The 14,381-nt window shown below is 36.7% G+C and overlaps 1 protein-coding gene across 4 annotated transcripts in view; it reads right to left on the bottom strand.

Moving 5' to 3' along the window:
* cadm1a (cell adhesion molecule 1a) overlaps positions 1-14,381 on the bottom strand; it is a 1,086,691-nt gene that overhangs the window by 190,224 nt on the left and 882,086 nt on the right. For all 4 annotated transcript variants that reach the window (XM_039764035.1, XM_039764036.1, XM_039764033.1 and 1 more), the window contains exons 4-5: positions 12,840-12,992; positions 7,578-7,715 (exon numbers count right to left, since the gene is read on the bottom strand). In XM_039764035.1, coding sequence (XP_039619969.1) covers positions 7,578-7,715; positions 12,840-12,992 — 291 coding nt within the window. The remainder of the gene's footprint in view (positions 1-7,577; positions 7,716-12,839; positions 12,993-14,381) is intronic.

Raw genomic sequence — 14,381 nt, 5'->3', positions numbered from 1 at the left:
AGGAACTGCCTCCTTGAGGGGGCAATGGCAGGATTTGCTTTTTCCACACACAGAAATGGCATATCTGTTCATTTTATGTTGTATAAATTACTGCAGTCAAATTTTTAAATGTATATTTCAATTATATCACCTTTAGCTAAAGATGCTTTTTAAACGCAGATCGAATCTTGAAATGTCCACAAATATTCAAAAAGAACAAAAAACATTTTGTAGGATGTATTTACTTTTGCACATAACTGTACATTTTAGGTCATGTGGACAATGGCTTGAAGTAGGATGGCAGAGTGAGTGCACATATGCCCTGTAACAGACTGGCACCATTCCAGGACTGGTTCTCCGATGCTGCCAGGATATGTGCCAGCTCCCCTTTAACTAAAAACTGGATTAGTAAGTGATTGTACAGCAGAAATAGACCTGTAATGTTTTCTGGAACGAAGGAATAGCTGAATCTGGCAAAGGCTAACCTTCTATCAATCCATATAATCTTTTTTTCTAAAACCAACCATTAATCCAGAATTTGGAGGTACAAGATATCCTGACAGCAGAAAACATCACAGTTCATATTCATGCTCACACTAAAACTCAAGCCCACTGATGGCAAAATGGCAAAGGTCGAAAAATTGACAATCAACATAACTGCATGTCTGTGGAGTGGGGGAAGAAACAAGCATACCTGGAAGAAATCAATAAATACATGGAAAGAATCCTCAAACTATACATGGAAAGCATCACAGTCAGAAATCAAGCCAGCGGTGTAGCACTGTCAGATAATAATGACTTCCACTAATCCACAGAGCTTCCCAAAGGTCAACCATTTTTTTAAAGAAAAGGTTCTACAAAGAATATAAACTGTTGGTGATTCAGAAGACATGGGCAATATTAGAAAAAACACACTTAAACACAAACATACAGTAAATGCAGTAAATGGGACTCTTTGCACACAAATATTATCTGAGTGGCACAAAAATGATTCTGTTTTTCAATAAAGTAAAAATGGAAGAACAGTTGGAGAGTAACATACACCAGATTTGCTGTTTTCTACGATAGGTGTGGCACAAAGGACTGTTCTGTTCCAAATAGTTCCATTACACTAGGTTTTATTAAGATTTACTTAATATAATTTTTCGATCACTGAGTTTGTCAAACAATGGGTAGGTGATTTATTGCCATTCTTGTTATGGAGCAGCAGCTTTTCAAGATGTACCTTTACTTGATAGCATCAGCCAGTTTGTATCATCCAGAGTTTTGTATAGCTTCTTCTGTAAACTGGATGATCTTGGAAGGATCCAACATGAAAATGTTTCAGATTCAGTTGATTTGAACACTCAGCTTATCCAGGGTTACCTCCAATAGTTGAGCTGGCCAAGATGTGGTATCAAAGAATTTTCAGTTCCAAAACCTTTGTATTAGAAGAACCATTCATGTCACCAACTGTACAAAACATCTTGCCAAGATGAAGAAGGAAGGGTTTTTCATTTACCATTTGCTAATACAGATGATCAGCTTGCCATAAGACACAGAAATATATTTTTCCATTTCACCACTAGATGATGTTTCCAAATGTTGTACTGAAGTGCTTCTGATAACATTTCACCAGTAGCTACATTCCCCCTGACTTTCTTCCATTAAAGTATGTCCAGAAGTTGGGCTGGCCAAGGTATTTCAAAGAGTATATTTTTAGTTCCATTCATTTTCACTTATACTCATGTTATTCTAGAAGTAATACAGAACGTGACAGTATTTTATTATCATATCTCCAACTGAAGAGATGTGCTGCATATGATGTAGCCACACGGTTTCAATCGATCCTAGGAGAACTGTCCAAGGTGCTAAAATGAAACTCGCATTGTCGTGTCTTGTTTAGTTAGCCAAGTGTGTAACTGGAAGTACTTGTTTGTCTTATAACAGTAAAAATATCCGCTTTCTTGAGAAAGATTCTGTCGGCTATGTTGTTCCCTGCAGCCTCGGTGTGTTAAGGTAAAGCTGTGCTGCAGAGATGTGAACTGAAACCTGTGCAAGCTACAGCAATCATGGATGGGAAAGGTTAGTAATTGTACTTTGTTCTCCATCACATAACTTTACAGAATACAAACAGGGAGAAATGATAAAGCTGCTAATGAATGGGAAAGCAGGATTTTCATACCCTGAACATCTTACATTTGTCTTGCAGCATTAGGCCTCTCGTAAATAACACCAACGTTTCTTTATTTACTTTGGTCACTTATATTACTTACGCTAGTTTTGGGCTACCTGTCATCTGAGCAAAGTTCAGCATTTTTGACAATCTGTGCTCAAATTGAGCTGATCCAATTATGAGGGAATTAAATTTTTTGCTGAGGAAGCAATGGCTAGCTGCCAGACTTATAAAATTCAATGTTATTTAAATTTTCTTTCAATATGATGGATGGACAAAAAAAAAAGAAAAAAAAATTAGGCAAGTGCTTTTGAGAAATTAACATCCCCAAATTTCAATGTATTTAATTTCTGCTCAGAGCACTAAACTTCTAACTTTTTTCTGCCTTTGTTGTTCATAAAACCATTTTAACTCTAAATCGCCTAGATTCTGTTATAGCTGATTTATGATATGTGCATCAAAACACTATTTGTATGTTATTTTTTTGCTTTTATACTTTAGTTTAAAGCAACTTTTAGTCCATAGATAACATTTGTGCATTTTAAAAATCCTGTCGTAATGTTGACCTTTTTTCTTCCCATACATCTTCATAGTATGAATTTGGCACCATTCCACCATTTATATCATTTATATATCTTTCCACCAGGGAGCTGAGCTCCAATTACAGTACCATAGCACCTTGACATTGTACAATTACCTTCTAACAAGATGAATGTGACATTCAAATTTACATCCCCCTGATGTCAAATCGCTCCCTGGCTTCATATTGAGTGACTGAAAGGACACATTGAACTCCAGTTGTGCCCTCTAGCTATTTAAAAGCATGTGACCTGGAGGATTTTTTTTAGCCCAAATACTTTTATTCAGTCCAAAGGGGAATGGAGGGGCTTTGTGCCGACATTTAATGAGGACTCTTGGGTTACCTGGCTTTATCTTAGGGGTAATTAAATTTAACCCGTGGATCTGTGTTCTTTCTATTAGAAGACTCATTTTCTTTTCTTTTTATGAGGATTTTTGTCCTGTGATTTGCCATTATTTACTGAACTGTATGCATAAAGGAGGTAGTGTTTGAGCAATCAGTACCCTGATTTAGAAATTTTTAGAACAATCAATGATGGGTTCTGTGTGATTTGCATACAGGGTGGTCCAGATCTAATTATGCAGGTCCAGATCGTCTGGATGACTTTGATTTATGCGGGGACGATTCCAGTTCAGCACCAAGACGATTCTTCATGTCGTCAGTTTGCACACTTCTCGATGGTCTGGGATTTTTCGGGTGATTTCTCTATGTAATAAACTTAATAAGTTATAGCGTAACGAAAATTGCATAATGAGATCTGGACCACCCTATAGAATATACCAAGCAGGCATGATACTTTTCCAGAATGGTTTTTCTTTGTGTTTCATCTTGAATATGATGTATCCATATGCCCGACTCTCCAAGACATGTCTGCTAAACTGACAGTTTCCAAACTGCTCGGTTCTTAGCCATCCTAGGGTTGTTTGCAGCACACAATAAAAGGCTAGTTTTCAGAAAATACAGTATATGGCAGGATTTCCTTTACTGTATGGAACATTTTAAACATATTTTACAGGAAAAAAAAACAGCAGCTTTCAACAAGTCCTAAATGCCAGACAATAGTCGCTTGCTTTCCATTGAAAGGCAGCAATGGTGATTTACAATAAGGGAAACCAAGAAGCACTATAGTATGGAGACACTTTGAAAGCCACTGAAGAAAACTGGTAACACAAGAATTTTAATGAAAGCATAATGGTAAGTTGTGAGAATAACTTTCAGAAGCAGAATAACTTTTAAAAACCACAACACAGCCAAAGTGTTAAATATGGAGAACATGCGAGGTGGGAATTCTCATTAACCATGAAGCCTCTTGGAAGTTTGAAACTTTAAGTTATGTGGGTTCACTGATAAAAAATAAATTTTAAAGGCAAGTTATGGTATTATAAATTACTTAGTACCTGTTACTGAATTTGTAAGAAAGTATTATACTATGAAGTCAGCTGCTTGCAGGCGCTTCATGTTGTGCGTGGTGTGTGCCTCCAGGAATTTGAGAAGAAGGATGGAGATTTTCAGAAAAAAAGTGTAAATCAGTGCCCTGTGCAACCATTTGTGCTTGGCTTTGTCTCAGTGATGCTGAAAAGCAGAATGTGATGAAGATTGCATACACCATCACAGCAAGAGTGTTCACTCACATTGCAGGAGAACAGCGTGACAATGGCCTCATTTTGAGCTACTGACGTGTTTCTAGTGTTTCATAAACAAGAGAAAGTGGCATAATCAGTCTCGCTTGGCTCTTATTTAGTGTGTGCCAGTCCTTCCATCTCAGTGCTGACCACAATATGCTCACATATGATTTCAGAGCTAATTGTTAGGGTGTTCCATTTATTTGATGCTGATTTACCCTTGAAATGATGTGCCCTTCCTTCTGTGCTCTTAACGAACGCACTGGAGTGCTGGTTTGTAATAGGATGGTTGCACTTCATCTACATGATGGAATAGCCATTTTAGCTTTGCATACCCAGTGTCTAGGTATATATTTGATAAAAATGGACTGTTCTGCATGATGCTGGTCAGAGGTACAAGGCAGCATGGCTTTTGTTTACAGAATACCCATGTAAAATATATTTTGTCCACTAAAGTGGCATATATCCTTATCAATGGCATTTTCCATAGTTAATTTAACAGTATTGTCCATAGTTAATTTATTTTAATATTCAATAATAACATAGTAAGTGTAAGAGGATAATGGGCATCCTGGTCGTGAAGGCAGAGGATTCATTACCTGGATGGGAAGCCAGAGCAGAATGACAAATTAACTGGTTAGCGGGAAGGAGAAGTAACTTTGTGCCCAGCTGGCATCTTTTAACAGATGAGCTAAAAGAAGCCAAGAATTGGGAGCTCTTCCATACATAAGGTGGCAGTGGTCCTTGTATGGGAACCCAGTTGGGACACCTACAGGAGTGCTTGAGATATGGAGTCTAGAAATGCAGCCCTGTCGGGTCCCTACATAATGAATGAGGGCACTTTGGGGGGAGGAACTCCCTACTTTTTGTATGCCCAGAAGTGTTTCCTGGAGGACATGACGAGGCACCGGAAGCACTCCTTGGTCCGGCATATCATTGAGTCAAAATCGGAAGGCAGCGGGAGGTAGTAAGGATGAAGAATTTGTTTTGTTTTGCATAATTGTGACTGATATTTGGAGAAGTGTTTGTAAAAGAAGTGCTTGTGTGAATAAATGCCTTGTATTTAATTCTAAAAACATCTGGTGATTTACTGTGTCTTGGGTATGGGGCTTTCTGGCACCCCCTTGTGGTCACATAAGATTTCTGTATTGAAAAATTACATTTGGCTGTTTAACTGGACGTTTAACAGCCACAAACCAACCATACATATTTGATCAACTCAATAAAAATCGATCATTCATAGTAAAATGCTTGTAGCGCCATAGCTTCATGAATGTGAATAGAATGAGTCAATTGTTTAGAATGGCATGTGGATTTCTGTTTTGATGTTGGTTGGTTGCGGATTGACACAGGATCATTTCTTTGTTCACCCAGATGAGTCCAATACCAAGTCACTGAGAAGTGGAGCTGTTCTTGCAGCAATATAACTAAAGGCAGAAAAAAGGCCTTGAGTAATCCTGTAAGTTAAGCATTTGTTGTTACAGGGTACTTATACTTTAATTAAGTTGTAATTATCCGCTTAAGTACAGTACACATTGGTATTATTAATGTATAACTATAATAACATTATTGATAGATAAAATAAAAACATAATTGCTATTTCATATCTGATTGTATGTTTACCTAAAACATTATCTGAGTTACAAAGTTCATGATAAAAATGCAGAAAATGCCTAGTAGTGATAAGTGAACAAATTTAGGCAAAACTGAATTTTCAGCAAAACTTAAAAGAGTCCTCATGAAACAAATGGTGTTTTGCTACAAGCTAAATTTATGCTGTTAGCACATATATTGTGATCTCATTTGCAAACCTTTCTGAATGTGCAAAAGCATTACAAAATGTATTCTGGGACAGGGTGTGGAAGAGCAGGCTGGGATAGAGTACTTCATGGATACCTTTTTTTTTTTGCAAAAATCCATTGATGTGGGTTGTGCCTTTTGGTGAGCCTCTCGAAGGATCCTGACTTAGATCGGCTTACAGAGTTGGCAAAAGTGAGTGCAGATTAGTGTTACCTCCGACCGCAAGTGTGCCAGTGATGGGAACATGCATGCAGGCAGGCGGTACGCAAGGTAGTTGAGAGTGCGGGCAGCCGCATGGAAGGAGTGGTGAAAGACTGAGGCAGCATTTGAGGGCAGCCAATAAACTCTATATAAACTCTTAAGCAGCAAAATCCCTTGCTTCCACCTCAAAAAACATACTATAGTGAGTTTTGTAACTGCAAATCGCATGCAAAACAGATTGTAGATGCAATTCTGCAAAACCGTATGTAAATTGAAACCCTGCTGTTTCACTCTTCACCAACGCCTGGCCGCACTGTAGTCAGTGCAGTAATTTCCGAGTAATCACAGTGTAACTGTTAAGTGTGGCCAAATCCTGGAGGGAAATCTTACTCAGTCTGAAAGCAGACTTATTCAATCCACATTCATTCACCACAGGTCAATTCAGAACATCCAATGAACCTAAAATCCATGTATGCGTAAGGTGTGAAGAAACCGCATGCCCTGGAGAAAATTCTAGCACACACAGGGAAAGTGCCTGAGATGAGAATCAACAGTAATCCAGGACTCTGGAGCTTCTCAAATAGGAGGGCAATGGAAGAGTACAGAGTTCTGAAGTCGACCTGTATACACATGTGAGGGAAGTGGTGAATTGAAGGTGCTGATGTGCCTGCTGTTACATGTTATACTGATGCACTAAGCAGTCCCATTTATGAACAGGAGGCCCTCCCACCAGCTTCCATTGGCAAGGCATTTTGATGAATCAACACATACCCTTTTGATCGTGTCTGTCATGTGTACCATTTTCAGATATATGTGGCAACCAGCATTTATTATAGAGGGCCCACTGTTTAAAACAAATGATGGATGAATCGCCTTCAACTACCCTGCACCGCAGCATCGTGACACCATTTTGTGGCACACATTTTGTCCTCATAAAGACAAAACTCAAACCAGCAGTTCACTTTGGGTCCATTGTACTGAATAAAAATATCATTTATCTAAGTTCACTTAACTAGTTGATCACCATTCAATGCACCAAATTCAGTTCACAGTATTATCTAGTCATTAATTAAGTTGTTTATTGGTATCTACTGAATAGCATCTATCAGGTGGTACCAAGCTTAGTGATCCAAAACAAAACTGAAAAATGATTCAAAAAGAGTCCAGGAGACTAAATAATATCAGGGAATACTGTAAGTGATTGAGAGCAAAACCAATGGTATTACAAAGTTCAACTCACCTTGCAGCTCTTTGCCTCCCTTCAGCCATCTGATTTTGGCAGCAGGTTTGCTTCCTGTGACAGAGCACGTTATTTCTGTCTCGTTTCCTTCATTGATGATGTCCTCTCGGGATTCAATCATCGGGTTGCCTGGTGGGACTAACATCAAACAAAACAGCAGCCAGATCAATAAGCAAGCCTACAAATTAAGCACGGATCTGCTGCCCTTGTTTCCAGGTTGAGACGGTACAATAGGCATCTCACACTATGCCTCATGGGACAGGGCTCAGCATGGTTGAAGCTAACAATGTCAGTGTCTTACGTTAGGCAGATCTGCGTTATAGGCCATTCTAACTCAGAGCAGCTTTTTAAGATAGGTCCTATTAGCTGAAGAAGAAAAGACATAGGCTGCTTATGGAACATGATACAGCCAGCACTGGTCTTAACTTTAAGTTTGTGGTTAGTTAATGAAAAAAGAAAGTTCTACGTCTTGTTTGCAAAGTCCATCACAATACCTATCTGGAAGTTCACCCCTAAAGCTCCAATGGCGTTAACACAATATGAGTCACAACATAGGGAGCATGATGATCAGGGCTTGAAGAGAAATCTGATAACTTCATGTGCTGTCAAAAAATCTAGATGGCAATGAGACAAATCAGTTATGACAGAACAGCCTTGCCCATCAATGAGGGACTCGTTTTCCTTGCTGTCTACAAAATCACCCCGTATCAGAATAAAAAGAAAATGTATGCACTTGTTTTTAATTTTAAAAGTACATTTTTACTTTCCTTTTTTGTTTTTTTTCTAGAATTAAAACAAGCCTAAATAACTAAAAGGTCAAATATTCAGTAAGAGCTTTGAGCCCAACGTCAATAAAACATGGTGCAGTATGGAACATTTTAAAATGCAAAACAACTAAAACAGCTGAAACAATAGAAGGATTGACTTAAGTCTGATGTTGTAATTATTATATATATTAATTAGCTTATGTTTGTTACATTTTGCTATTTTTAGAGCTGCTGTATGTAGAAGCACATGAAGAGACAATTTGTACTTTCAAATATAGAAATCATACAGCACTGAGCTGGTTAAAATCAAGCATGAAAATGTGACGGTAAACCACCAGCAAAGGGAAGTTCAAACTTTTGATATATGGACTTATTGTAAGACTTAACAAGGCCACGTCAATGTTCAGAACTGATTACTTAGACCTCATACATACACATACGTGCACGCACACACACACACACACACACACACACACACACACACATATATATATATATATATATATATATATATATATATATATATATATATATACACAGACACACACATGCAGTATATACTGCATATATGCAAGCTAATGGTATTTTTGCACTCACATGGGTTCAGTTTAGGGTGGTTAGTTAACCCAACCTATACATCTTTTAGACATGTTTAAAAAAACCTGCACAGACATTCATGTGGAGAATGTGCAAGCTCATCTGTGTGTCGGATTCAAACCCAGGACATTTGATCTGTGAAGCAGCAACGTCAACTCCTATGTCACTATGCACATCAACACACATACTTTATATATGGGCCTATTCTTGCTAGTGGACATCTACAATATGACCCTTTGGTAACCGTCTACAAGATGTTGAACAGGTGTCTTTACTATTATAACTTAAGGATGGCTTGTCCAAAAGTCATATATTAATGAAGTATGATGTTACAGCCTACACCATGATGGAAGTATCAAGATATTCTTCATTCTTCCGTTCCTTTTTTTTACTTTCTCATATACATAGTAATGAGAAAGTATAGGAATTGTGAAAACATTCGACCTCGAGATTTTGATGAATCCTGACACTTTAGACCTTCCTGAATCCAAAAATACCATTTTTGAAATTCTGTCTGTCTGTGCATCTGTATGTAAATACGATAACTCAAAAACCCTTTGACCAAAGCGAATGAGATTTTATACACCTGCTTTATATCAAAAATAAGGAATCCTATCAACTTTTGGGCCACTTCTGGCAACCGGAAGTGGCACTTTAACTGAATACTCTTGTACATTTTCAAATTAGGCATGGTTATAATTACAGATAGACGATTCAACTTTTGTATAGATATTTAAAAAGATAAAAAGCAAACAGATATGAAATTTGAGAAAAATTACTCATCTGGAAGTAGTATTTTATTTAAACAACCATTGAAATTTTTTGTATCATGGAAATATAAATGTGCACACAATATTAAAAGCTGAATTCAATATAACACAGTTCTTTTAATAACTATTATTAATTTTATTTTAATTTATACATCATCAGTTTAACAATAATGTGTAAACATTAAACATTTCATGTAAATGTAAAGATGTAATGGGAACAATAAGCTGCTACTTCCCTGTCGTGTTCCTGGTAATACATTTCATTTTATGATATATTTTTTTTTATTTTGTGCTTTCTCATTTGCTTTTTTGCATTCAATTTGTTTTTGAGTTTTCTGATTTGTTTTATCCCATTCAATTTGTTTTTGCACATTCTGACTTACTTTTGCGTTTTCAGATTGTTTTTGCATTTGTGATTTGTTTTTTGCTTTTTCTGATTTGTGTTTCCAATTTGTTTTCGAGTTTTCTGATTTGTTTTTGAATGATTTAATTTGTTTTTGCTCATTGCACTTCAGGATAACTGGAATTTCCGCCATCATTATCATAATTAAATGTAGCTGAATGCAGTTTTACTTATAGCAATTTATTGCAACAAATAGTATACTGTATAACACTAACACTTTTTCTATGTTTTTAGAACTCTTTTTACTTTGCACATAATCTAGGTAATGCGCATATAATCATTAAAAAATTCCACCACCGTTTTCGACCTCCATAAGTGTGAAAATATAATTTTAATATAAAGTTTCATTATAAATAGAGAAAAAAGATTGTGTATCGTTATTATCAATTAGTTATGATGAGAAACAAAGAGAGATGACATTTGAGAAATACTGTGCAACTGGAAGTAGTTCTGATGACCTTTTCCTCAATCTCAGTATATGAGAAAGACGATGGGAGCACACTCCCGATTTATTTTTTTAAATTGGCTTATGGAGCCAGAACATGTCCTGGCAGCATGAACCACAAGGCCTGAACCACCCCGGGTTCTTAGGCACACTCCCATGCACTGTAGTTACATGCTGGGCCAAATAAACTGGTAATTATGATTAGGCTATATCTTGGGGGAAGAAAGTAACTGGAAAAACTCATAGTACAGTACGTGAATATAAATCTCAGTCATAATGAACTTGTTTGGAGCGGCTAACTATTCTAAACCATATAAAAACTGAAAGTCCATGCAAACAATGTATGTTTCTGGTCTTTAAGAGGAGTATTTAGACAAAACATTCAAAGGCCCAAGGAGAAAGTGCAAACTCTACAAAGACTGTGAACTGGCTGTAATTAAAACCCAGCTGGCCTGCTCTTGGAGACAGCAGCACTGACCACTACAACATCATGCCATGTTGTGAAGAAATATCTCAACTTTGAAATAGTATACAATAAATAAGTATAAATATGCCACAATCTGATTTGTAGTGAATATTAGAACTTCGAGGAGGAGTGGTGAATGACAGGAGTGTTTAGAAGGTGGGACTGGTTTCACATTGAAATGATTTATCCGGGGTGCAGAGTCTATTAAAGTAAAGGTATTTGTTCACGCAAAGGCAAGAAATGAACATCTTGATTTCATTGACGTAAGCCCAAAAGAGCCCAGATGACAAAGTGTGAACTTCCCCTTTAAAAAAGGTTATCTTGATTAAGCTATTAAATAACCATTTAAGAGTTGATGATGATTTGCTACATATTGCAAGTCATAATAAATACACTACAGTACACACCTAATCACCACTTGAGGGCACAAGCATTACTGTCACTACAGCTAAAAAATCTTGCAAACTTCTTGGGCGATAACTGAGGGTTCTTTGAACAGAGGTTCACATTTGTTCATTTTCAGAAATATTCCAACTACGTGTTTCTATTAGCTCTTGCTCTGAGAGTTTTACAAGTAGTAGCACTAGTCGTAGCATTCTCACATGCACAATGCCATGGTACACAAGAATGGATATATAATAAAGAGCACTTTACAAACTAAACTGAATTGAATACTGTACATTGTTCAGGTAGGAGAGGGTGGCCAGTTGGCCAAGGTAATCAAAACCATGACTTTGTCTATTGTAGATGAATGTGGCCCTAACCCCAGAGGTTCATTTTCTGCAGAATTGTGGTAATTGGAATTTGATGCTTACATAAATAAATGATAAATGATTTTAATATTTTGTCTTCAAGGGTCATTTTTTGATTAAATGTCCTTTGTTTGATTTCCGCCCTCACATAATTTATCATATAATAAATTATATAATTTTGCCATCAAGCAACTGGTATGCTACTTCTGGCATATACAACATGCAGTCCTACCACACAACATTCTGCCGTCTGTATGTTTGACTTTCACTTGCACTGCCAGCATCACCAACTTTATAAAAGTGATTTGAGTTTTTTAATGTTTACTGACACAAATATGAAATATAAAATACATAAAAGTTATTATAATAGTTCCAAACTACCATGTGAAACAAAGATAAAAGCATTAGGTTTTATTAAATCTAATGGTTCCAGTTTGCATCAGTTTCATTTGTATTTAGTTTTGCAGGCTAAGCTTAACTAATGGATGTTTAAACTAGACTATAAAACCAGTCCACTATATATGCGACAATAGGATTTATACGAGGATTTAACAGTTGAATTCAAGGGCTAGTAAGAGCGTTGAGCCAAAATGAGTCTGTTGAAAACACAAAATGTATTTTACAAGAGGTCTCCTCACTATTTCTTAGCACCTCTCACGTTTTGCGGCCTATTTTTCTCAAACTCTATAGTTATTTTAGGCAATTATTTCATTCACCATAGACGTAAAATATGAGGATCAATAATATAGACCACTGGATACAGTAGAAGATAAGCAGCCCAAAACTAAAAACCATCACACAGAATAAAACAGGAGGGCCGTATTAAACAGTAAAGCTCTGGTATACTATATTCACAAATAATTCATCCAGTGCTCTATAATAATAATAATAATAATTTTTTAAATTTATATCATATAATGCTTTTCTCACTATATCCAAACAGTTGTGGAAAGCAATGACCATAATATTTCTCAAATGAAGGTAGAGGACATGCTTATAGCTTTTTAGCATTTGAATTGTAGGAAGCATTTCCTAATTTTCAGGATGATGATGATTTCATACCCAGTACAGTAATTTCGGCATAGGCTTCCTGAGGAGGGTCGGTGTACAGTTGACATACGTATCTTCCTTCATCAGAAATCGACACATTAGACAGGGCCACTCTTAATTCGTTGTCAGTGAAGTTGACCAGCTGAAAACGGCTGTCTTTCAATGCTGTGAAAAAAAGAACAGAAAGAAGGAATTGACTTTATTGTTAACAGCTTGGAATGATAAACTGAAGGAGGAAACTGGTCAGGTGCAGGTTCAGCAGACTGAAATCAAGAAGGTTTCCTAAAGTATACTCAGAAGCATTCTTGTTCACTCCAATGACTTGGTAAGTGAAGAATGGTCCACTCGGTGTGAAGTCATCAGTGGTGTGCCATGGGCGGCTGATCTCAGATCGCTTGTTTTTCAAATATAATTAAAGGCAAATTTTCTTACATAATTTTATATATTTATTTAATTGCATGATAACAAAAAAAGGAGGTAAAACAAATAGTGAGGAGGCAACAAAAACAATTCAAAATGACCTGGGGCATCATGTATAACGGCACGTGTAGAATTCACACAAAAATATGGTATACGGACAAAACTGGAAATGTGCATCTGCACAAAAAATCCAGATGCATAAAACTGTGTACAAGCCAAGTTCCATGCACTCCCCCTTTATAAATCCCAACAAACGTGAAATTTAACTCGCGTGCATGCACCTATGGCCCAAACCCGAATTTTGCATATTTAATATGCAAATCAATATCAATAGCCTCTTCCGTTCAGTGTTTGTGTAAAAGATAAAGGCAAAAGCACATGAAAAAAGAAGTGGAGGCAAGGAAAAATGTATAAATGTAATGAATTATTATTATTATTACTATTTGTTGGCTTAAGTAGTGGTATAAACAACAAAAGGAAGTTGATCGAGTGATATAGAAACTCGAAAGTTCAAGTTCAGAAAGTTGCACAGTGCCCGAAATAAAAAAGAAGTGGTCAGATATCAAAGATGAGGCTTAACCAGAGAGGGCTGCAAAGCCCTAATAAGTGTTATGCTCTCGACACTCCTGAATAGGCTTGTTGTGTCTCAAATAGCTTTCATGAACAGAAGATTTTAATTTGAGTGATGTCAATATTTGTTGCATGGTTAGTTGCAGGTTGTGATGGCGTGTATGGCTAATTGCAGTTCAAATTTCTTGAAACATATCATTTATGAAACAATTACCTGGTGGAGTTTTAAAATCTCTATTGAAAACTCAAGCTGAAATTGTTAATTGCATTAGACTATGATGGATAGTGCTGTTTTTAGAATGTAATAGCGTTATGGAATTATTGAATCATCATGACCTGCACATATTGCAGTACTGAGGTCATTTTTAGTGTTATAGAATCACTGAGTTTATGAACATTCACTATATGCATGACAAGCCACTGGGCCGCAATTCCTCCTCTGTTGATTTCTAGGTGTTAAATAGCACAAAGATGATGTAAACTATCTACTATGACTACAAGCAGCGGGAGAAATGTCTTGATAGGACTGAGGTTGACACTTGTTGAGATTCCAATGCTGTCCTG

The sequence above is a fragment of the Polypterus senegalus genome, chromosome 9, assembly GCF_016835505.1.
Source record: "Polypterus senegalus isolate Bchr_013 chromosome 9, ASM1683550v1, whole genome shotgun sequence".
NCBI lineage: Eukaryota > Metazoa > Chordata > Cladistia > Polypteriformes > Polypteridae > Polypterus > Polypterus senegalus.
This window is presented reverse-complemented; position numbering and strand designations above follow the sequence as displayed.